General features: G+C 43.5%; 1 protein-coding gene across 2 annotated transcripts in view; it reads right to left on the minus strand.

The window, feature by feature from the left end:
- ALDH1L1 (aldehyde dehydrogenase 1 family member L1) overlaps positions 1–25,223 on the minus strand; it is a 72,949-nt gene that overhangs the window by 32,636 nt on the left and 15,090 nt on the right. For both annotated transcript variants that reach the window (XM_036738172.1, XM_036738173.1), the window contains 10 exons: positions 24,387–24,621; positions 23,669–23,834; positions 20,558–20,659; positions 17,068–17,157; positions 15,890–16,027; positions 13,838–13,963; positions 12,064–12,155; positions 7,295–7,442; positions 5,042–5,161; positions 3,900–4,027 (listed from right to left, as the gene is read on the minus strand). In XM_036738172.1, coding sequence (XP_036594067.1) covers positions 3,900–4,027; positions 5,042–5,161; positions 7,295–7,442; positions 12,064–12,155; positions 13,838–13,963; positions 15,890–16,027; positions 17,068–17,157; positions 20,558–20,659; positions 23,669–23,834; positions 24,387–24,621 — 1,345 coding nt within the window. The remainder of the gene's footprint in view (positions 1–3,899; positions 4,028–5,041; positions 5,162–7,294; positions 7,443–12,063; positions 12,156–13,837; positions 13,964–15,889; positions 16,028–17,067; positions 17,158–20,557; positions 20,660–23,668; positions 23,835–24,386; positions 24,622–25,223) is intronic.

Below are 25,223 nucleotides of genomic sequence, written 5' to 3' on the forward strand. Positions count from 1 at the left end.
ACAGGGCAGGGTGGAGAAGATGGGAAGCAGGATGATACATCTAGAAAGGGTGGTGACGTAAAACCAAGAGACATTGATCCAAATTAAAACAATGACAAGAAGCAGCAGCAAGTTAATGGAGTAGCTAGGTCCTGAAGCCAGCTCTTGCAGCTCCTCGTTCAGTCTTCCCACATTGTGTATTGTTTAAAATTACAGTTAGAGTTTTCTATGAAAAACAAAAGAACTATTTTCCCTTCCTCCCCTCCCTCCCCACTGGGGAAAAAATAAATCCTTGTTACAAACATGCACAGTCAAACAAAACAAACCATCATGTTGGCCATCTCTCTCATATACAAAATATATGTATATGTATACGTGTATATATACACATACATACAGGTGTACGCATATACATGTGTCCAGTGTGAGCATCTGTTTTGTGTGTATACATATATGTATGTGTGTGAACATGTCTTTGTGCACATATGTGTATACACACAGGTATGCACACATACACAAATTCTGTATCTTGGGTCCATCGCTTCTTTAATAGGAAGTGGGTAGAATTAATTATCATTGGTCCTTTGGAGGCTGCCTTCAGAAATTACTGGGAGAGCACTGCCCCCTGCTGGACCCATTACCCAGCCTTCTGATGACACCTTTTGCAACTGCAAGAAATGAATTCTATTTCAAAACCTTCTAGAAATTTATTTGGACAAATTAAAAAGCAGGATACAAGCGTGTTGGCAAAATTCCTTGTACACCGCTCGACAACAGGACTCATGCTATACACCTACCTGCTTGTTTGTCCCCCAGACCATACCAGGGTCTCTTTCTCCTGGCACGAGTTTAATAAAAACTGGCTGATTTCATTGATTGATTTATGACACAGGTGGCATACCAGGAGGGACAGTGCCTAAGCCACACCAAAAGGAAGCCTACCTTCTCCTCCAAACTTTCCAGAAAGATGGCATCTTCCCTTAGTAATGTATTTCTTCCTGCCATTTCCCCTTGTGGTTTTTTTTTAAACCTTTCATGTCATTAGTCCCATCCATACTTCCCCCCATCTTATTCACCGAAGAGCACAAAGGAGTAAGTCCTTCTTTCATTAATGGCATGGCTTCAGGTGTTGCTTCACCTCACCCACACCTGGCCTCTCTCAGAGCTCCATCACCTTCTGCTCTTCCACCTCATCTGTCCATTGCCACCTCAGAAACCTCCACCTTGGGACCTTCCTCTCCTCACTGGTGCCCCCCTTCAAGTTCCCCTATGTAGGCGGTCTTCCCTCTTTAGAACGTTAGCTCCTTGAGGGTAGTTGTATTCCCCATGCCTATTAGCACAGTACCTGGCATGTGATGGGTTAGGGGTTGTTTGGCTTCTGTTCTCGAAGGGGATCAAAATGACATCACTATGTCAGGATATAGTGTGTCTGACAGTGGCTGATCAGACCAATACAAGCTTGGAAGACTGTACCACAGGTCAGGCACAAATTGTCCATATGAATGTTTGTGACGGAGATGTCTTTAATTAGCCAGTAAAAGGCATCGGGGTGAGCCTACTGAGAGAGAACACGTCTCTGGAATGCTTTGGAGTCTCTGAAAGTTCCCTCCCCTAATCCCCACCTTGAAGAGGCAGTCCCTTTGGGGAAAATGAGGGGAGGGCCACTTGAAACCCTTATCAGCTACCACCTTTGGAGATTAATTGACAGCAAGACCCTCAAGGGAATGGTGCACAGGAGGAGAGGAGAGGAAGAGGGGGAGGAATAGAAGAAGACAGAAAAGGAAAGATGGGAAGAGTGCCAAAGTCTAAGAGTGTGTCACTTCACAGGTCTGGCCTTGCTTCTAAATGTATGCCAGCCTTTCATTAGACACTAACATAAGCCTCAGAGATCATCTTACTCGGGTCGGAGAAAGTACGGGAATGGAAGGCCCCTTGCATTCTGGCAGAGATGAGAGCTGGAAGGTATCCCAGAGCTCATAGAGATTAGAGCATTTAGAGCTGGAGGGAACTCTAGAGAACATCTAAACCAAAACTTGCTTTTTACAGCCTAGGGAATCAAGAGAGGGCAACTGATTGGCTCAAAGACACACAGTAAATTGGTGGCGGTACCAGGACTACAATCCAGGTTGCTTGACTCCCAGTCTGGTACTCTTTTTAATACAATCCACTTTTCAGGGGCACTAATAAGGTCTTCTGGCTCTGCACCCTTCCCCCAATCCCTCCGTCATTCATTGGCTGGTGTCTGAAATTCTATTCTTGGAGTTCCATCCCATTAGCTCGATCCACGTTAAAATGCCAATCCCCATCGGAAAAGTCATATTCTGAGCAGCTCTGTACATTTCAGTGTGAATTAGGACCTGAGGGAAGATTTGCCTGTGGGTCTGGAAGAGAGAGAGTGTGGGGACATTAAGCACCCAGAGGAGAAGGAGTGACATCAGGAAGGAACTCAAAACCAGCCTCATCTTTCCCCCCAAATCTGCTCCTTCTGACTTAACCAGGTTTGTCTCTCGTTCTGTCATTCACCCAGTCTCCTGTGTCTGAAACCCTAGGGTTATCTTTGAATATGAGAAGAGATGGAGAGAGCACCAGATCCTGTGGACTGCTGTTTTCAAAACATCTTTCATGCCTCTCTCCTCTCTATTCCCACTGCCACCAGCTCAGTACCAGCCCTCATCAGCATCTGCCTGGATCATTGTCATAGTTGCCTGACAGATTTTTCCACATTTATTTTTTCTCTTCTCCAATATATCTTTTATAAGGCTCCCCAACTTTATATGTGTCCAGACATGGTATTCTCCTACTCCCAAATCTTCAATGGCTCCCTATGCCTACCCAGTAAAGTTTAGCCCGTTTTGCTGGGCATTCAAGGCCTCCCATGATAGCGTCACCCTATTCTTCAAACCTTTATCTCATTTTCCTGTCCTTCACATATTCTAAACTCCAGAAAACTCAGACCACTCTTGTCAAATGCTCACAGCACCCTCCAGTCTTCATGCCTTTGCTCAAGCTGTTTGCCACAAGGAGACTTTTACTTGTGCTTTTGTATTCCCAGTGTCTGGCACGTGGCACCTAGTCAGCACCTAATAAATGTTATTGAGCTGAATTGAGTTATCTAAATCGAATAGCTCTCACGGTGCCTCGCACAACGCTTTAGCAACAGGAACTTCCATGGGTTTGTTGAGTGATCGTGGGAAACTGGGGACATGGAAGTTAAACCTGTCCATTTCATAGTCACAGGCAGTTGGCGACCTTATTTCCTACTAAGCCTAATTTTCTGTTGGTCACAGAAGGTCCCACTTAAATGCAGTGTTCTATCTACTATGTTCTGAAATTCTTTTTAGGGTTAACATTCCACGTTCTGCGTTTTAAAGGCCCTTTCAGCCCTAAATATTCTACGGTCCATTCCAGATCTAACAGTCTATATTCTAAGAGCCCTTCCAACTCTGACAGTCCATATTCCAAGCTGTTCCAGCTCTGACAGCCGTTGTTCTAAGAGCTCTTCCATCACTGACAGTCTATGACCTAAAGGCCCACCCAGTTCTGACATTCTTCGCTCCAAGGTTCCTCCCAGCTCTGACAGGACATTCTACGTTCTAAGGACCCTTCCAGCTCTGACATTCTATGTTCTAAGAGACGTTCCGGGCTCTGATAGTTCTAAGGGCCCTTCTAGCTTTGATATGCAGTGATTCTGAGATTCTGGGATTAGTTGATGGAAGTCAGTTGTCATTTATCTTATTTTCTCTTATTTGTTATTTTTCTTTGTGTCTGGCCACACTGCCACATTGCCTGGTTTTCTAGGAATTGTGGCTTCCTTCTTGTTGAAGGTAGGCAGGCCCGGGAAGGAAAGCTCTGGGCCCCCATCTCCAATGCTTGCGTCTGAAGGCCCCCACTCCAAAGATGTGGAAAGCTGCCCTGCTTACTTGTAGAGAAGTTGGCCCCTGTCTCTGGCATTTATCTTCCCCCACAGTCCATTCTCAAAGGCATCTTTTGCTGCAGCCACGGCCTGGTCAACATCGGAGAGCTGTGCGAGTGACACTTTGCAGATGGCCTGTGAGAAGCAAAGCCAGGTACAAGTTTCCTGAGAGGTCCGAGGCTCAGGACCTCTGTCCCTAGGGCCTTTGGGGGGCTTTTGGACCAGAAGTGGTCTGACTGGCTGGCCTTCCAGTTGAGGTAAAGCAACCAGGAAGAACTGGGAAGACTTGGGCTTGGTTCAGTGTCCTATTGGTTCTGTGACCTTGGGCAAGTCTCTCAGGACCTTGGGGACATTTCTCTAATGCTTTTATTGATGTTTTAAACTCTGTTTCCTCACTTCTGAGAAGGTGCCAGCCACTTTGGGGGCATTCTTATCTTTTACCAGCTTGGTGGCACAGTAAATAGAGCATGGGGCCTGAAATCAGGAAGACCAGAATTAAAATTCAGCCTCAGACAATTAATAGTTGTGTGACCCTGAATAAGTCACTTATGCTCTATTTGTCTCAGTTTTCTCCACTGTAAAATGTAGATAACAGCACCTACCTCACAGGGTTGTTGTGATATTTGTAAAATGCTTAGTGTCTGGTATATAGTAGGCCCTTAGTAAATGTTCCCTGCCCCCCCACCCATGTGACCTTAGACAAATTATATAATCTCTCTGGGGCTCGGTTTCCTCATTTGTATAATGAAAGGGCTAGACTAGATGGCCTCTAGGGTCCCTTCCATCTCTAAATCTACGATTCTGTAGTCCTTTATTCCAGAGTAACAGATGGCAGATGAAGTATACTTATGAGAGTTGGGGTGGGTGCTGGAGGTGCTTCCTCTTAATCTTTAGGGCATCCCTCACACTGTGGCAGAACTTTACTGCTTCCAAAGAAGCTTTTCATTTTTTTTTATCTCATTTAAATTCCTCAGTCATTACCCTATAATCTGGGCAAAACAGAGGTTATAATCTACATTTTACAAATGGGGAAACTGAGAGAGACTAAGTAAGTTACTCAAAGTTTCAGAGCAAATAAGGGGTGAGATGCAGATCAGGGCTGAATGGGAGGAGGAGAGGAAAGGGTTTGGCAGGCCTGCCAGGACTCACAGTCCCATCTGTTGGGTTGATGGTTTCGTAGGTCTTAGCTCCTTCAGCATCCACAAACTTCCCGTTGATGAAGAGCTGGTGAGGCATTCGAATAGTCAGGTTGTTGATGGACTTCTCCACCTGAGAAAGAAAGCAACTAATTGACCCTTGTTCCTCTAAAACCCAACATGAGAGTTGGGCATCAAGTCTCTTGTTTCCCCTTTTGGACAAAGGGGATTGTTGTAGTAGCAGCTGAAGAGTGGGGAGAATTGTTCAAAGTTGGTCTGTGATTTCCAGTTTCCTCTGCTAACTATGCTGTGGGACCAGGGTTTCAGTTGGGGGCTGTGGTAACCGCTATCTGCAAAAATCCCTAGAATCCATTATAAACTCCACATAGGGTCCCAACTCCATAACTTTGTGCCAGCCTGAAGATTCATTGTACCATACAGAGCATCATCAAGCACTTTGGTGTTGTATAGCAAAGACTTCCTTACAATGTGGAAAATGGAAATTAGGAGGAAGAAGCTTTATGGAAGAAAAAGAGAGTGTCACCCACTCTTAGCTTTCTTGTCTCCCTGTTCAAGGACAGAAACAGAAAAGAATTAGTCACATGGCTGATAGAGCTCTATGTACGCAGCATGAACTCCCATGACTCCAAATTTTCACATGGCATAAAGCTGGGAGGGAAAGCCAACATATTACATGACAGAGTCAGGATCTAAAAGGCTCTTGACAGAAAGGGACACTGGACTGAATCTAACACAAAAGAATAGGGATAAATGTAAAGTCATACACTTGGGTTCCAAAAATTGACTTCCTAAGTACAAGATGGAGGAAGAATGGTTAGCAGTTCATTTGGAAAAGATCTGGAGATCTTAGTGGACTATGAACTCAACCTAAGTCAACAATATGATATAGAAACAAAAAAAATTAGACTTCAGGTAAGGAAAAAAAGTTGTTAATGATTTGAAATTTTCAAAAGTGGAATGGACTGCCTTGGAAAGTAGTGGATTTCCCCTTGATGGAAGACTTTGAGCAAACACTGGATAGCTACCTACCAGACATGCTATAGAAAGGCTTCTTATTCACATGTGGGTTGGACTAGATGGTAGCTGAGATACCTGCCACCTCTGAGATTCTAGGATTTTCTGAGGCAATTTTCTATTCTTTAAGGAAGGAGGAAAATTTCCCCACAATGTAGTACTATATGGGATGGGGGTGGAGGAGAAGTGGCTGAATTTGGATTTAGATGAGCTGTGTTTGAATTCCACTTTGCCATTCACTGCCTGTGTGACCTTATTCAAGTCATTGGACACCAGTTCCCTTGTTCGTAAAATAAGGGGGTTGTATTAGATGACCTCTAAGATCCTTTTAAGCTCAGAAATATACAATCCTAGGCGTAGAACGTAGCCTCTAGATGTGCTGTTGGTTGGTCGTTGGATGTCAGAGCTTCAAGGGCTCTTAGCAACCTACACATTTACTGCCTGCCTAGAATACAAACTTTTGGACAGAGTAGCTTGGAACTAATTTTTAAATGAATTTGTTTCAGAGACAAAATAACAAATTTTAAAACAACATACAAATGGATAAAACAGTTTTCAAATAAAGGTTTCAAGTTGCTCAGCAGAAAAAAATATGAATAAAATAGAGCAACCTATTTTTCTACTGTCTATAGTAAACTTTTTTTGCATAGTACCCTGGTTCAAAATTTCTTCCACTTCTCTTGGACCATTAGAGTAACACAGTGTCAGGATTTTTCTTCCTGTATCATTCGATTAAGTACAGGTAGGACATATAAGGTGCAGCTAGGTGGTGCAGTGGATAGAGCATCAGTCCTGGAATAAAGAAAACCTGAATTTAAATCTGGCCTCAGACAGTGACTAGTTGTGGTACCCTGGGCAAGTCACTTAATCTTGTTTGCCTCAATTTCCTCATCTGTGAAATGAGCTGGAGAAGGAAATAGCAAACCACTCCAGTATCTTTGCCAAGAAAACCCCAAAAGGGGTCATGAAGAGTCAGACGTGACTGAGATGACTGAACAGGATATGTAAGGTTCCCCTGAGCATAGTTCTACTTTGATGTTTCCATGGTAACCCTAGTGAATACAGAGAATAAGGCCACGGAAGAAAGGAATCTCAATTGCAGTTTTTAGAATCGTCCAGGAATGTTGATCCCAGCCGCCATTTTGGATTCCAAAGAAAGTGAGTGTCACCATGCAGAGTTTGTTTAGAAGGTACCCGATACTTTTTGGAGGGGATGTGATTCACCACCTACATAGTCTATGACTTGTTCTTCCTCTCCATCTTCCCCTCTCAGTTTCCTAATCAGCATCTGGATGAAGTCCCCAAAGGTAGTTGCCATGTACACATCTTCATTTTCTAATTCCAGGCCATTGCACTGCAATTTCACTTCTTCTACAAGCCTAGAAAAAAGAAGTTTAAGAACACATGACACCTGTTCTGCATAGCTCTGCATCTGCAGAAACCGAGGCTAAATGCTGAAGACCAGCAAGATGGCAATGACCACCAGTCCCCATCATCGTCCTTACTGTTATTACCAGCCCCAACATTGATACCATCCTTTTTCAGCATGTTGGACTGGGGTCCCACAGCGGGTATGGGGCTATACTATGCTCGAATAATAATTACTAAGATAATAACAGATAATAATAGCTTGCCTAAAAATTTGTAGAGCACTTTAAAACATCTCATTTCTTATCTGTCTCTTCTGTCTTTAACGACTCTATGGTCATTTAATGCTCTAGGAGGAAGAAGACACAGGCAAATACAACCATCGATCACCATGCAGACAATGAACAGACGATGCATAAACAGCAAATGCAAGTTAACAACAAAACAAGTGTCACTTGCTACAATGAGTTTTTGGGCAAAAGGAGATCTGGGTTAATCAAGAAGTGCTTTCTGAAGGAGGATTTGGACTAGAATTTTAAAGGACCTGGGGGCCATAGTTTAAGAGGGATCCTGATAAACTTAAGCATGTCCCACAAGTAGGTGGTCAAGATGGTGCCAGGAGGCTGTGTCATGTGACATGTGTCATGAAGACTGCTTAGCCTGGAGAAAAGAAGACATGACTTTGGTCTTTGAGTGTCTGAAGGAGTGTTGCAGAGAGGAGACATTTTGTATAACTCCAATGTCCCTTTAAGCTGAAAAAATGTATGATGCTAGGTGCAGGATGTAGCATCTGGCTGTGCAGTTGATCGACACTTGGACGTCAGAGCTTAGAACAGAATTAGGACCACTTTGGGGAGGGAGGGAGTTATCACAGGAGGCAGAGCTCAGTTCAAAAGAAGCAGAACTCTTTTTAAAGATGAGCACTGTCTCACAATAGAATGGGCTACCTAAGAGGGTAGCCAGGTGGTACAGTGTTTAGAGTATGGGACCTGGAGTTAGGAAGACTTGAGTTTGAATGCGGCTTCAGATACAGTAGCTGTGTGAGTCTGGGCAACTCATTTAACCTCTGCCTCAGTTTCCTCATCTGTAAAATGAGGCTGAGAATAGCATCCACCTCACAAGGTTGTTGTGAAGAACAAATGAAACAATATTTGTTAAGGGCTTTGCAAACCTGAAGGTGTTGTGCAAACACTGGCTCTTATTATTGCTTAGTATCATTGTCATTACTATTAGGGTATTGTAATGATTATCTCTCCATCACTGGAAGTGTTCGGGAAGAAGCTAGATGAGCCCCTGTCAGGGAAGACATAAAGCAGAGCTTCTTAATATTTCTATGTCATGCCCATTCCTTTGACTGTCTGACAAAGATTATCTCGTTTGTTCCTCATGGCAACCTGTGAAGTAGACACTATGATTATCCTCATTTTACAGATGAGGAAACTGAGTCAGACAGAGGTTAAATGACTTGTCCAGGGTAACACAGCTAGTATGTATCTGAAGCTATATTCAAACTCAGATCTTCATGACTCCGAGTCTCATATTCTAAACACTGTACCACCAACTTACCGCCCCCCCCCACAATAATGTTTTTAGATGCATAAAATCATAGGATCACAAAGGGAGCCAATTATATTGAAATAGTTTTCAAAATATAGGTATATAGAGTCCAGGTAAGAACATCTATTAACCCAGGCTCAAAGTTAGTTTAAAATACTAGTTACTAAATCTATTTTTCTGGGTTGTTTTTTTTTTTTTTTTTTGCACAGAAACTGGTAATCTAGGCCCTATGTGTGAACAACTTTGTGTAAATATTTTTTGTACTCAGTTTACTTGGGTTGGATTGAAACCTTGTATTTAAGTTCCTCTAACGCTGTGGATTCCCTGATGTGTATGAATGGCAGACACTTTGTAAATTAAGAGACATTTGTGTGAATAAAGCTATTCGATGAGGTTGAAAAAAGGAACAGCCGCTATAGAGATGATTCTTGAATGGGGTGGGAGGGAACTCATTCTCTAAAATCCCTTCAAACTCTGAGATTCTCCGTACTGTTGGTTCTACAGATGGAGGCAGAAAGCAGCAACTCCAGCCCCCTCATTTTACTGACTCCAGATCCTATGCTCTATCTTCTAAACCTTCCTGCCTCTTAAGGGGAATGGTTTGCTGGGCTAGATCCAAGTAAACCAGAGCCAGGGAATCATGTTGGCCAGTGAGATTGAGACAAGGCTGTCAAGCTGAGATAGTCACTCTACAATAATTTGTCTTGGAGTTCCAAGGGAGACCACCAGGAGGCAGTCTCAACAGTTAAGTTTATTGGATTAGGAATTCAAGATGGCTTGGGGCTGGAGAAGGGATGGGAAATGAGGCTCCCCATGGGAAAGACATCATCATGGTCCTGGCGTGAGTTCACGGTAGCCTGGGGAAGGATTTATGACTAGAGGGGGAGGCAGCTGAGAGAGGTTATGCTTGGTAAGTTTATGGGTATTTTTACAACCCATAGAATAACACCATAAACTGTTGTCAGAGGGAGAAGGAAGAGAAGAAATTGCTTTTAATCTCCATTTTAATTTGTTTTGGTCTGGACCTGTGATTTCATCAATATAGAAAACTCCCTGCAAAGAAGCTCCCTCCAGTGAGGCGGTCTTGTAATTTATGGCATTGGAGAGTTGCCTGGGACCCCGAGAAGTCAAGACACTTGCCCATACTAACCACACAGCGATGCTGGTGGAGGTCAGAAAATCCACGAGTAATAATTTGTCCCTGAGAACTCAGGGAGCTGTCAGGAGCCATCTCAAGGCTGAGCTGGGTGGCCCTAACCACTTCACCATCCTGCCTTTCATCCACTTCAGATTTTTAAAAATCTGTCTTCACAGAATGGAAAAATACCACAGTCGGAAGAAGCCATAGAGATGAGTTGGCAGCACTCCCTCAATTGTTTTCATAACTGACATTTACATAGTGTTTAAGGTGTTTTTTTAAAAGCACTTTGCATACATTATCTAATTTGAGCCTTATAAAAAACCTAAGGAGGTGAGTACTGCAGCTGTTATTATATCTCTTTAATGGACGAAGAAACTGAGGCTTAAGTGACTTGCCCATGGTCACTGACATGGCATTCGAACCTACATCTTTTTAACTCCAAGTGTACTACTTTCTGTTTGCAGATCAGGAAACAAGAGACTTGGACAGCAAAGATGAATTACTCAGTGTCACACAGGCAGGTGGTGGAAAGGTAAAGATGAGGACTTGGCTCTCAGTGTCCTCTACAAAATATGTGACCTCTAAGGTCCCTTCCAGCTCTCCTAGCTTCTAAGTGATTTAATATCTACTTTTTAAATGTTACTCTTCTTGGTAAAGACTTTTTTCTAATGACTTGATTGTAACATGTATCAGAGAGGCATGATTTGTTACTAAATAGTGATTATAGCCACAGTATCATTGAGTTAATAGTTTCTTCGCTGCACATATTTACTTTCTATTAAAAAAAATCAGCCCTGAGGAAGGAGTGAGACAGTGGAAAAATACTAGGTTTGGAGTCAGAGGCCCTGGGTTCAAATTCCAATTCTGTCATTTCCTTATCTCTATGACCTTGGGCAAGTTACTGATTCTTTCTGGGCCTCATTTCCCTCATCTGTGAAATGAGGGAGCTAGGGAACTTCCAAGGTTGCTTTCCGTTCCAAGTCTATGATCCTATAAATGTTGGGCATGTTTACTTAACAATAAACCAAGCCAGACTTCTTAAGACATGAAGTCTTTGGTGGAACATATTCTTCAAAAAACCTATTAGGACACGCAGCATGAGAACATGTCACGGAGAACAGGTCAGAGGGTTATCTCCTTTTAGATACCCTGATAAAAACATTCGTGACCACAAGCATTTTTCCCATGGAAAAATGTGATTATGTTGGGTGAGAGAATGGATTATTATTAAGAGAAATGAGCCCTTGATCCTAGGAACTATTAGAAGGAACAAAGAGCAATAGTGTAATGTAATGGTCTGTAATCTTTGTTCTGGCAGTCAGGGATCACTCTGCTGCAAACTTGCTATGTGACCTTGGGCCAGTCCCATCCTTTCTCTTGGGATTCATTTGTAAAAATGAAAGAGTTAGATTCCATGATCACTATGGCTCCTTCCTGCTCAAAATCAGAAATTCTGTGTTCTCAGATGCTGTTTTGGTCTAACTTTCTATGGTTCTATAAAATGGTGGGATTTGGCAAGGTTTTGGAGATCCACAAAGAATTGATCTATTGAGATGCAATAGAAAAAGTACTGGATATGGAATCAGGGGTCTTGAGTTTAAATCCCGGTTCCGTGTGTGATACCAGTGAGGCTTTGGGTAAGTTGCTTTTCTCTTTTGGCCTCAGTTTTTCCCTCTGAACTAGATGTCCTCCAAAGTCATGTCTAGTGCTACATCTATGCTGCTATGATCTCAGCACCCTCTCGCTCCAATTTACATGGGGATTTCCTCTAACTGCACTCTAACCGGACTCCCTGTTTTGAACAGATGGAGGACTGAGGAGTCTCTGGATCCCATTATGGAAGAAGGACTGGTTAAGAAGTGAGACATTATTTTATCCCCTCATCCCAAAGGGCCCCAAAGCAGACTTCCCAAAGCCTTGGCCCATATTCTCACCTCACAACATCCACAGATGCTGCTCCTGATTTGAAGAAATCAGTGGAGCTTTCAACCTCGGGAACATTGGGCAAAATCCTCTGCCAAGCATCCTAAAAGGTAAGGTCAGACAAGAATATGTCTAACTCTACAGGTGAAGGGAAGCCTGGGTGTCCAGCTGCTCATGCATCAGTACATATGTGGGCCTTGGTACTCAGGGAGAAGCAAAGAGATTGGTTGAACTGGGACTGAGAGATGGAGTTTGGAAATGGGAAGAAATGAAGACAAGCCAGCTCACATGACTGCCTCCCCTTCAATCAATCTTTGGCACAAAGACCTGCCTTGAGGGTTATTAGTCTTAGTCCACTGTCTTTGGGCTCCTGGGTCTCCAATCTTATTCCCCTTTCTGCCCCAACTGCTTCCTTTGCTACAGTTGGGTCAGGCTCTTCACTGTCTTTACCCACCCTGAGGACATGAAAGCGAGATTCCTACTTCTATACCTTTATCAGCTCCCTGGGCTCTCAGTCCATGCTCTTATCACTGTGCCATGTGCTCTTGCTATCTAAGCTGCAGTTCCCCTGCAGGGTTTGGAATTAGGGCTATGACAATAAGAGGCCATAACAACAAACCCTAGAATGAGCATGGGTGCCCATCCCAAGGGACAATAATAGAAAAAAGGGGTGGGGTTGAAGAGAGTAATTAAAAGCATTTCTTTTCTTCTTGTTGAGTCATTTTAGTCACATCTGACTCTTCGTGACTCCATTTGGGGTTTTCTTGGCAGAGAATGGAGGGGTTTGCCATTTCCTTCTCCAACTCATTTTACAGATGAGGAAACTGTGGCAAACAGGATTAAGTGACTTGCCCAGGGTCACATAGCTAAGAAGTGTCCGAGGCCAGATTTGAACTCAGGAAGATGAGTCCTCCTGATTTCAGGTCTGGCACTCTGTTCATTGTGCCACCTTTGTTTTTTACTCCCACTATAATCACCCTTACTCAGGACCTCTTCTCCTCTCTTCTGGACTATTACAATGGTTTAACTGATATTCCTACCTCCAATCTGGACCTACAATTCCATGTCCCTCACCCCCACATAATCTCCCAAGTGTATCACTGTATCATATCATTCTTCTACTCAAAATGTTTAGTCATTTCTCATTGTTCACTTAGTACAGACTGGACTCCTCCTCCTAGCATTCAAGGACCTCAACAGTCTGGTTCCAATGCACTTGCTCAGCTTTATCTTTCAATATTTCCCTATCTTCTTTTTTTCCATTCAAATGAAACTTCTTTGTTTCCCATTCTCATCTTGCCCTCTTGCTCTATGCCTTTTCTTATGCTGTCTCCCATGTTTGGAGCAGCTTGCTCTCTTATTTCCCACCCCACTGCATCTGCTGGAGTCCCTTCCTTTCTTCAAGGCCCAACTCAGACACTCCCTCCTTTATGGAACTTTCCTTGACCACCCCCATTACTACCCTTAGCTGGAAGTGACTTTATATTTCCCAGACATTTTACTTGGACCTTTGAACTATCTCATCCTCCTTTCTGTGACAGTTTTAACTTATTTGTTATCCACCACAATGCCAACTTTTCCATGGTTTCTCATTTTCTGCTCCTAATTTATTAGGTGCCGACATTGTGCTATTTTTCACCATGGCATTCCCAGCACCTAACACAGTGATTTGCACATAGTAGGTTCTTCATAACCATTCATTGAATTTTATTGATATAGGGCCCTCTTGTCTGAGAGTAAGAAGGCAGAGAGAAACATTGAAATAGACACAAATTCCCTTCTCACCCGAATGGCCTCTGCAGTGAGCAGCTCCTCTTCAGTCAGCTCCAGGGTGGTACTATCTGCTGATCTGAAGAAGTGAGATGCTGGGATCATTTTGCCATCTTCTAGCTGGATGTTTTTCACCACCAGCTGTAAAGGGAACAATTCTGGCATTTACTCCTCTTCTATTTTAATTTGAATCACCTGGTCCTTAATTACCATTTCTCATCTGATGTAAATATTTCCTGGTACATACACCAAGAACTCCCTCCTCTCCTCTCTTCCTCATCTCCCATCTCTTAGTCATCTTCTCCCACTATCTCCTATGTTGCTCTAGTTAATCAGCCAACCAATCAATACACATTTGTTAAGCATCTACCTCTGTGCCAGGGACTGATGGAGAGGTCGTCCTCCTTATCCATACCAACCCCTCTATGTGCACCTTGATCCCCTTCCCTCCCATCTTCTCCAACAAGTTGCCCCCATAATCATCTCCACCATCTTTCTTTGCTTCAATATCTCTATTTACTGACTCCTTTCCTCCTCTTTTCTTATCTATAAACATGCCCATATCTCTCTCCCAAGCTTAAAACATCTTCACTTGATTATACCATCCCTGCCAGCTAGCATTCTCTCTCCCTCCTCTTTATAGATAAACTCCTGGAGAGTGCTATCTACCCTAAGTGACTCTACTTCTCCTCTAACTTTGACATAAGCCCTCTGTAATCTGGTTTTGACCTCATCATTTAACTGAAAGCCCCCAAACTCTCTCCAAAGTTATCCGTGAAGCTCTTAGTGTCCAAATCTAATGGATTCTTCTAAAGCCTCATCCTTCTTGACTTCTATACAGCATTTGACACTGTGGATGACCTTCTCTTCCTAGACACTCTCTCCTTGCTAGGCTTTCATGACATAGCTCTCCCCTGGTTCTCATCCTATCTGTCTAAGGGATCTTTCTCAGTCTCCTTTACTGATTCTTCTCTCCATGGCAGGCCCACTAACTGCAGATGTCCCCTCAAGCCTCTGGGGAGCCTTGTCCTGGGACCTCTTGTCTTTTTGATCTATATTATCTCTTCAGCTCCAATTAGTTTGTAACACCATCTTGGGCAGTGCCCTGAAAAATAGCCCTGTGCTGCATGCTACATAAATGGAGGGATTTCTGATTTCTGATTAGCTAAGAATGCTCAGTAACTGAGCAACTTCAGTAACTGAGTAACTTCTCCAAGGGACTTAACCTTGGTTGCTTGCAGAACTTTGAGAGAAAGCTGAGGTGTCAATGATATACAGGAGACTTCAGAGCCATGGACATGTTTGAGAAGCTAGCCTCATCATATCTCTATCTCTACCTCTATCTCTGTCTCTGTCTCTATCTCTGTCTCTGTTTCTCTATCTCTGTCTTTGTTTCTATCTCTATCTAAATCTATCTTATGAGCTCAGTGATCATCTCTATGTGTATGATTTCCAGGTCTATATGATACAACACTAGTCCCTCTTCTAAGCTACTACAGCTGCCTTTTAGACATTTCAAACTCAAAGCAGCCCAAAGAGAACTCCTAACCTATCCTCTCCCATCCCAAACCTTCCCTTCTTCTCAAATCCCCTATTACCATCAAGGGCATTACCATCATCTGAGCTGCCCATGCCTGCGATCTTGGGGTCATCCTCTCCTCTTCATTCTCCTTAACCCCACATATCCAGTCAGTTCCCAATCTTGTCATTTTTCCCTTCTTCATCTCTGATTTATGTCATCTTCTTCTCACTCATGCCTCTATCACCATAGTTCAAGTCTTCATCACTCTTGCTTAGGCCGTTGCAAAAGCCTTCTAATTGGTGTCCTTTATTTAGCAGGTATTGGGTGTGGGATTTAAACATAGGCCTTCCGTCTCTAGGATCTCTTTCCACTACCCTGATTTTTCTCTCCTTCACCTTGACTCCCACTCTATGTAGTAAGAGAGTGGACACATTACTAGTGCCCAGTAGAGAACTGAGGGAGCTCTTAAGCAAATTCTTTGGCATATATGTATAGAAAGCAAATCCTGGACCAAAGGAAGAAAACCATTGAGTAATGCTACCCACCATTTTGCCATCATTTCCAAAGAGGACAAGTCCCATTTTGGCAACGATGCCTGGCCGACTCGCTCCTGGGATGTCCAGTGTGTCGCCCTCTGGCACAAGACCATTGTCATTAAGGGTTGATCCAAAAAACGTCAGCATCTAGGGGAGAGAATGGAATCAAGGCATGATGAGTGAGATCTGTCGTTTGAAGTTCTGAAACAGATTCAGAAACAGCTGCCAAAGGGCTCATGCAAAATGTGGCCCTGTGAGGTGGGAAGAGTCCTGGCCTGGATATTTAAATCCCAGCTCTGCCATTGACTCACTGTGCAACTTTGGCTATAGTGGTTACTTAACCCATGGGACTCAGTTTCTTCATAGTTAAAAAAGAGATGATTAAAAATAATAAAAACTCTTATGTGTGTAGTGTTTTACAGCTTACAAAGTACTTTGCTCATGATAACCTATGAAGCAGGAAATGTAATTATTATTATGTAAGTAGAATATAAATCCCTTGAAGCCAGGGACTGTGTCACTTATATTCAAACCCCCAAGGAAAGTAGGTACTTAATAGATACTTATTGATAATTATCTCCATTTTACAGATGACGAGAGTGAAGCTCAGGGAGTTAAAGTGAGCTGATGAGGGGCACAAAGTGGTCCAATATTGGAGCTGAGATTTGGACCCAGGTGACCTGGATCTCTCTCCTGTGCACCATGAACCCTAGCTTCTGAGAGTTTAATGAGACCGAATTCCTGTTGCACCCCACTTGGTTAGACTGGAACCTGGTGCTACACTAGGCCTACTTTGTGGTGAAGGGACTATGACAATCATCACTGGCTGGTTTCCAAACTAGGCTTGATTTGGACTGGCCATTCCAAACAGATTACTTCCACATCAGGATCTGTCCTGTGCTGTTGGAGTCCTAGGCCTGTTTCTCCTGGTTATCTTGCCCTGCCTCCCTTAATGCCTCCTTCTTGCTTTAAAAAAAAATTATCTGAACTGCACAACTTCTATCAGATTTACTCTTATCTAGCTGACTCCTGAGTCTCTATTCCTGTGCAGGGGAGGGGAGGGGGGGGAGGCTATCTCTTTTTTCAACTTGTTGCTATCCATGCCCTATTGTGACACCTAGATAACAAGGGGATGATAGAACAGGGTCAGTACAAAGGACAGGTGCTCCACCCCCTAACACACCTACCTGCCCATTAGCCTCTGTCCAGGCTCCAGGAACCTTATCATTTCCTCGAATCCAGTTGTGGATGGCTTCTGCTGGCTGGTCCCAGTTGATCTGTAAAGACCATGGTAGTGACAATTCACATGTGGATGAATTTGAAGGATTGCAAAACACCTTCCTCCAAACACTGCTTTGTGACAGGTAGTATAAATAAGAGTTAGAATCTCCATTTTTGACAATGAGAAAACAGAGTAAAACTGCTTGTCCACAGTCACACAACTAATTAAGTATCAGAGTCGGGTGTGAAGTCAGGTCTTCTGACTCCTTAATCTAGTGTTTTCCTCTCTTTTTGACACTATCTGGGTACTTGGCTAATCTTTAACCACTCCTGGGCAAAACCAAGGGTCACTGTCCCAAGGAATCAGAGGGTTATAGATCTGGAGCTGGGAAGGACCTTAGAATCCACTGAGTCCAACTCTCTCATTTTATAGATGAGGAAACTGAGGCACAGAGAAGTTTAAGTCCATGGCTCATTTCTTTTGAGGCTCAACTTCTGACTCTCTGAACTTTCTCCACCATGACCCTCAGTGTGTACCTTCTCATTCCATCCATCCCCAACCCTAACATTTTCAACTTTCTTTTATGTTTTGTCTTTTCCCATTAGAATGTAAGCTCCTTGAGAGCAAGGACTGGTTTTTTTGCTTGTATTTATATTCCCAGTGCTTAGCACAGTGACCAACAAATGTTAAGCCTTACTAAATGCCTGTTGTCTTATTGGTCTCACAGTTAGCAAGTGCCTGAGGCTGGATTTGAACTTGACTCCTAGAAGTCCAGCACTCTATCTAGTCTACCACATTGCTGTTTCTAAGTGGGTTGAAATATCTCCACTCCCTATTCTATGCTAATCATAGACATGAGGATATGATGGACTGAGGGACATGGAAGGCAGTAAATGGATGGTCTAGAACAGTAGCAATCCTTAGATATCCCAGCTTCTGCAGTGCTTTGTGGTAGAAAGACTGAGCCAGCAATTCTAGTACCACTCACAATGAAACCTTGGCACGTCATATCAATTCTCATCTCTTGGGGCCTCAGTTTCTTCATATGCCAGATGGGTACCACAACTATTTTGTTTGACTTCTTGGACTAGTATAAGGATCAAATAAGATAACGTAGAGGGAAGAAGTGCTGGGTCCTTCCTAGCCATTGTATGACTTATGAGAATTGTGTCCATTATGAAGGACATATAAGCTAAGGGCTGCTAGAAGCACACAGTGAATCTGAGGCAGGATTGGGAGCTACTTGGCTAGACGGCTGACTACTTAGGATGGCTTGAATAACGAGTCCTCGTTGTTCAAGAGAACTAATTGGGATAGAATCAGGTTGCTACGCCAGCTCCTGAACTACTCCAGAGTGTACCCTTGACTAGAACACACCCCTCCCAGGTGTCAGAAGGGGAAAGGATGCCAAGATTTGTGGTCACTGTGGCTGAACCAGGAGTCCAAGCCAGGAATTCTCCCAAAGCTCACCATGAGCTCTCCTTCCTCTGAGAGGCAGCAGTGTATAAGGGAAAGAGGGTTGGATTTGGGGTCTGGAGATGGGTTCAGATGCAATCTCTGATAGCACTTACTAGTTATTTTCTCTTCATTTGGAAAGGCCTCATTATTCTCATCAGTAGGAGGGAATAATAAAACATACGCTACATTATCCCAGTGCTAATGCTTTCTCTTTGAGACTACTTTCCATTTATACTGTATATATTTTGTATGTGTAGTTAATTTGCATATTGTCTCCCTCATTAGAATATAACCTCCTTGAGTGCAGGGACTGTGATTTTGCCCTTCTTTGTATACCCAAGCCCTTAGCACATTGTCTGGTACATAGTAGGTACTCAATAAATGCTTATTTTTAAAAATTGACTACTTCACAGGGTTGCTGTGAAAATGAAGTGAGATGATGTACTCTAATAAAAGTGCCTGGCTACAAAAGTGTTAGCCATTATGAACCACCTCATTTCATAAATGAGGAAATCGAGGCTCTGAGATGTTAGGTGATGTGCCTATGGTCACACAGGTGATGTGTGTATGTCAGAGCTGAGATCTTAACCCAGGTCTTCTGAGTCCAGTGTTCTGTCTAGTGTACCAGCCTGCCTCATTTGTGTAGAGGCACAGACTTGACAGAGGATGAGAAATGGGCTGGGTACCTTGTAGACACTAAATCAGTCAATCAACAAACATTTTGAAAGCACCTATTATGTGCCAGGAATTTCCATAAGTTCTGGGGACACAGCATAAAAATGAGACAATCCCTGCCTTCAGGGGGCTTCCATTCTAAAGAGGGAGACAACATGTACACATATAAATACATACAGAGTATATACAAAATGGATGGAGGTAGTTAAGGAAGGAAGAGAATATTAGGGGAAATCAGGACACACTTCCTATAGAGGGTGGTGCTAGGACTGAATTTTGAAAGAAACCAGGGATTCTGAGAGATGGAGGTGAGGAAGGAGTATATTGCAGGCATGGGGCACAGTCAGTGGAAATGGAGCATCATGTATGCATCATAGTAGAGTACTCTAGTGAGGTTGGATTGCAGACAGTACAGAGGGGAGTCATGTGTAATGAAGCTGGAGAGGTAGATCAGGGCCAGATTGTGAAGAACTTTAAATGACAAAGAGAGAGGTTTCCATTTAATTCTAGAAAAAATAGGGAAATAGGGAGGTGTGTGTGTGTGTGTGTGTGTGTGTGTGTGTGTGTGTGTAAGGACATGACATGGTAAGGTCTGTGCTTTAGAAAAATCACTTAGGTGGCTGAATGGATGGATTATATCTAGGAGAGGCTTGAGCTTGGGAGACAAATTTAAAGGCTACTGCAGTAGTCCGACCAGGGGTGACGAGGACCCGAACTACAGTTCTAGCTGTAAGGGTTGCAAGTAGGAAACATATTCAGGAAATATTGTAGAGATAGGTATGATGAGATTTGGTACCTGTTTGGCTATGTGGGGTGAGTGAGAGTGAAAAGATGAGGCTGACATCAACATTGTGAACCTTGTGTGCCATTGGTGACAATGGGTGAGAGAGTGTGCGTGGTTCAATACAAACCTATCACTGCTACTAAAAAGATGCAAGATGTGCTGTGTCTTGTAGTGCCTTGCTGAGGGTGTCAACAATAGCATTACCTGCGCAACAAAAACCAGGTAGAATGGAATGGAAGACAGAGAGACTTCTAGACCTCAAGGGAATGAGGAGGCTTCTTTTGTCTCTCCTCTCCCCCACCTTGAAGAGAAGAAGAAGGTGGCACTCATTGGAGTTGGATAGCTCTAATCACAACTCAACCTCCCTTTCCTCTGGAAGAATTGTTATCTCTGTGTGAAGGACAGTGGTGCTGTCAACAGAAAAAAAGAGATTCAAAAGAGAGGTAGGTTTCTTTTCTTTGGTGTGAGGACACAATGAGTTCTGTTCTGGACAAGGTGAGTTTGGGTCGTATTTGTTGACTGCTCCTTTGACCCTTACCTTGGCATTTTCCTTCTTCTGTATTCCTTCATAAGTTGCACCCTCTTCAGTTTGAGGTATTTTGGGGGCCTTCCCCTCAGTGATTAGTCTTACTGCCTCCACCTGAGGAGAAATAAGCAAGGTCATAGTGGCTTTTTCATGGGTGTAGCACACTTGTGAGTAGGAGAGGTGCCTCACATGGGTGTATGTCTTCACTTTGACAGGCTCATCTCTATTCACAAACACCGGGGATACTCCATGGATGTAAGGTACCAGGTAGTGTTGGTGTACTCATATGGCCCAATAACACCCTAGAGGAATGCTTTTAATGCCAGTGACAGATGTGGTTCTAGGGCAAGAACTTGTTTTTAATGACTTCAAGGCTATGGGGTTCATACTCACATGGATCTATTAGATGTACACAAAGAAAAAATATTATTCCATGGCCTCGGATGGAACCTACCAATCCTGGCCACAAACTACCCTCCCCAGCCTTTTCCTATGTGAACCATTGGTGACAATGGGTGAGTGTGTGTGTGCGGTTCAAAACGAACCCATCACTGCTACCCAAAGAACAATATTTGCCCGTGGCTTACTGAGGATGTGTCAACCCCAGCATTACTTGCACACAAAGTTCAGGTAGGGCTTTTATTGGAAAATGGAAAACAGAGACTTCTGGACCTCAAGGGAATGTGGAGCCTCCCCTTCTCTCCCCTCACCCTGCTTAAGGAGAAGAAAAAGAAGGCACTCATTGGAGTTGGATAGCTCTGATCACAACTCAGCTTCCCTCTTCTCTAGAATTCTTCTATCTGTGCTGGTGGCACTGAGTTGGATTCACTTACTGCTCACTTCTGAGTTCAGCTACAGAAGGCAACCCTTGGTGAGTTCAACCGGGGCACTGGGGCAGCTCTCCACATAATAAGTGTCATGGAACACTGAGGGGGCATAGAAAGCCTTCTCTCCAGGACTCCTCTGAGGCCTCAACTTTCTTTTTCATCCCCTACTGTGATAGCTACTTTTCAAAAGTCCTCAGGTCACCAAGCAAACAAGGGCTTAGAAATATAAAATCTCCAAGCTGGAAGGGCCCTGGGGGTCTTTGAAGCCAAACTCCCATCCACTGCTACTTCTTTTACAGGTAGCTGTCCAACTTCTCTCCCTGAAGGCTTCCAGTGATAGGAAGCTCACTACCACCCACAGCAACCCTATTCGATCTTTAGGCAGCTCTGTTAGAAAGTTGATTCTTATGTTGAGCCCAAATCTGTCAAGCTGGATATTCCTGTTTATCCTGTTCCATCCTTTGGAACAGTTAGTCTACTTCCTCTTCTATACAAAATTCTACCAATTAGTTGGAAAAGAAATCATGTTCTTCATAAAATCTTTTCTTCCCCAGGTTCAACATCTCCAACCAGATTCTTCAATTGTTCCTCAAAGGACATGGCTCCAAGTTCTGACCAGCCTGGTTGCCCTTCTCTAGACACCTTCAGTTTGCCAGAGACACTCCTAAAATGTGGCATAGAGAAGGAAGCATGATAGGCCAGCTTTGGTCTGATGAGGGCTGAGTATAGCGGGACTATCACTGCCTCATTCTAAAGTTCTGTTAGTTAAAGATCTTTCTAACAATTTGAGCTGTCCAGCAATGGTACGGGATATCTTGGAAGGTAATGTTTCCCATCCTTGGAGCTGTTAAAGGAGAGGATGGAGATGTTGTGGAGATGATTTCAACAGTCACAGGGAGTTGAACTAGATGACTTCTGAGGTCCATTCCAACCTATGATTTTATGATTCTATAATATACAATATTAGATAATATACCAGAGAGGCACAGAGGGCTGTGTGAAGTCTAAAGGGGAATGATTACTGAACAAGGGGGACCAGGGAGGTCTAAGGTCCTTTTCGCTTTTTGAGCAATCAGATCACATGGGCTCAGAAAATAGTTTACACATGAAGAATCACTTGGCAACTCCAACCTTTCATACCATGAGCCCAAGGACAAATGGCTGGACTGCTTACAAGAAACAAGGGAGCTCCCAAGGAGGATGTGTGGCATAGTGGAGACCGTCTTGCCTCTAGAGACAAGAGGGCTTGGGTTCAGATATAGCCTCTGATGCTACTGCCTGTGTAACTTTGGGGAAGTCACTTAAACCCTCTAAGCCTCAGTTTCCTCATCTGTAAGATAAAAGAGTTGGTCTTTGATATCCCCTCTAGCTCTAAATATATCATCCTATGACTAAAGCTCTCTCATTTTACAGGTGAGGAAACTGAGACCCAGAATGGTTAAGGGACTTTCCAAAGGTCACAAAACTGAAAACTAAGTTTTCTTTGAACTCAGTTCCTTTGACTTTGAGGTCAACACTCTTTTCACTGTACCATGCTACTTCCAATAATCGAGATTATTGGAAATAAAAATGTCATTATCAGAAAAGCCCCCAAAGTTTTCACAAGAATACCCGTAGATTCATGGAGACATAGGAAATGCCACAGGAGAACAGACTAATTGTCCATCCCACTGTACACCTTGCTATCACTGGTAGTGGCCAGCAGGTCAAAGGCCTGGTTGGAGCAGGATCCCTGTAGACTTTAACGTACATCTTGAAGAGCTGAGTAGGTTGTTTTCACTCAGGATGGAAGGTCTTTCAGGAGGTAGCTGACCTCAGTAATTACTCCATGGCTGAACAAATTGTAGTATATGAATACAGTGGTATATTCTTGCATTGTAAGCAATTATGAATAGGAGGAATTCAGAGAAATGTGGGGAGGATTATATGAACTGGTATGCAATGAAACAGATCATGGAAAACAACATATAAACTACAATAATGCAAGCAAAAAGTACACTAAATGAAGCCCAACACTATGTGACTGTAATGACCAATGTTGGCCCCGGAGGGGAAATGATAAAATACCTACCCCTCCCTCTTTTCCTTAGAGAGATGGGGGTTTGGTTATATGGGTATAGAATGGTGTATACACCATCAGACATGGGCTGTGTCACTTGATTCTGACTTACTGTTTTTTTTTTTTCTGTTAGAAGGGAGTCTCATTTAGGGTGGGATGAGAAGTGGGGTATGTATCTAGAAATGATTATTTTTTAAAGTATCGATAAAACTTTTATTTTAAAAGAAAAGAAATTACCATTCCATTGACCCCTTCAGGGAAGAGGAACCGATTGTAGAGTGAGGTCACGGTGTCATCAGGCAGAACTTCACACTCCTTCTGGAGCAGGATGTCTCCTGTGTCCAAGCCGTCATCTGCCCAGAAGACAGTAAAGCCTCCTTTCTGATCCCCATGGATCAGGGTCCTGGGGACAGGGAGGACAACAGCTCATTTTAAAGTTTACAAAACACATTTTTAATACAACCCTGACAAGCTGAACAAATGTTATTATCCCGATTTTAGTGATAATGAAACTATGTCCCGAAGAGGGCAAGCAGGATGCTAAGAGGAATGGAGAGTGTGTCATCCACACAAAGGGTTTGGCTAAAAGGATCAGGGACAGTTAGTCTGTAGAAGAGAAGAGTCAGGGAACTTGGTAACCTTCATCAAGTACTTGAAGAGTGGTCATGGAGAAGAGAGAGTACCTTTATTCTGCTTGGCCCCCGAAGGTGAACCTTTATGCTCTAAAGAGTTCTGGCATTTTAAAAATGAAAGCCCAGAAGATAGAATTTTGAACCAAAGGAGTAAACCCCTAATAATAGAGTTTCCTTGTGCCATACCTGACAAACTTAGAAAGAAGGGCACTGCCTGGTGTGTCTCACTCCATCTATTCAGTGGAGGGTGGAAAAGCCAGATCTACTTGTGAGGGACAGATGTGGGCTGGCCTTTGGCCTCTGCCTGGTTCCTATCCTCTTACCAATTGATGGCAGAAGCTCCCCGATGCCGGGGCAAGAGCGATGGGTGGTAGATGATAGAGCCATGTTCAGGTGCATTGATGATCTCCATGGGGATGAACTGACTGCAGTAGGGCAGGACATTCAGCTGGGCTCCCAGAGACTTGTATTGCTCAACCACCTCGGGCAGGGCCTTCCCTTTCGCCCTCCATCGGGGAAACTTAAACACGGGCACATGGTCCTTCTCTGCCTCCAGGGCTGTGGAAGACGCAAAGGGATGAAGTTCTATTCTACCATTTGATTTTCTTCCTTCCTTTTCTTCCCTTCTATCTTCCTCTTTTCTTCCTCTCCCTCTCCTCTGAGTAAGCCCTTCTGTGCCTTAAGACAGATGCAGCTACCTCTGGATTAGCTAAGCATACTGGCATGGGGTAACAAACACAGCACTTCCTCCATCACAGCCAGATCAACATTCCTTTTATCACTAGGTGCTACATGCAGCCACTGTCCCCATATTTGCTCCTTCCCTTGGAGTTTTCTGAATTATTCTTCTATTAATTAAATAATCCATCTGCTTTTCCTTCCATCATGAAATATCTGTCTAAGCCGGCTGCTTGACACCCCTTACTAAGGACACCCTCCATCCTCTTGCTGGGGTAACCACCTGCCTCCTATATCCTGACCTCTCTGTTGGTGATTATTGATTTATCTAGACTGCCTCTCATTGTCTACTGCTAAAGGTTTTCCTGGTTGTTTCCCCTACCCTGCTAGGTCTGTCAAGCCTCCCAGTCCTGGCTACAGCTGGTCTGGCTGGTTTCTCAGCTGACTGAGGCCTGGTTCTCGCATGATTCTGATCTGCAATA

This window comes from Trichosurus vulpecula, chromosome 9 (assembly GCF_011100635.1).
Source record: "Trichosurus vulpecula isolate mTriVul1 chromosome 9, mTriVul1.pri, whole genome shotgun sequence".
Taxonomy (NCBI): domain Eukaryota; kingdom Metazoa; phylum Chordata; class Mammalia; order Diprotodontia; family Phalangeridae; genus Trichosurus; species Trichosurus vulpecula.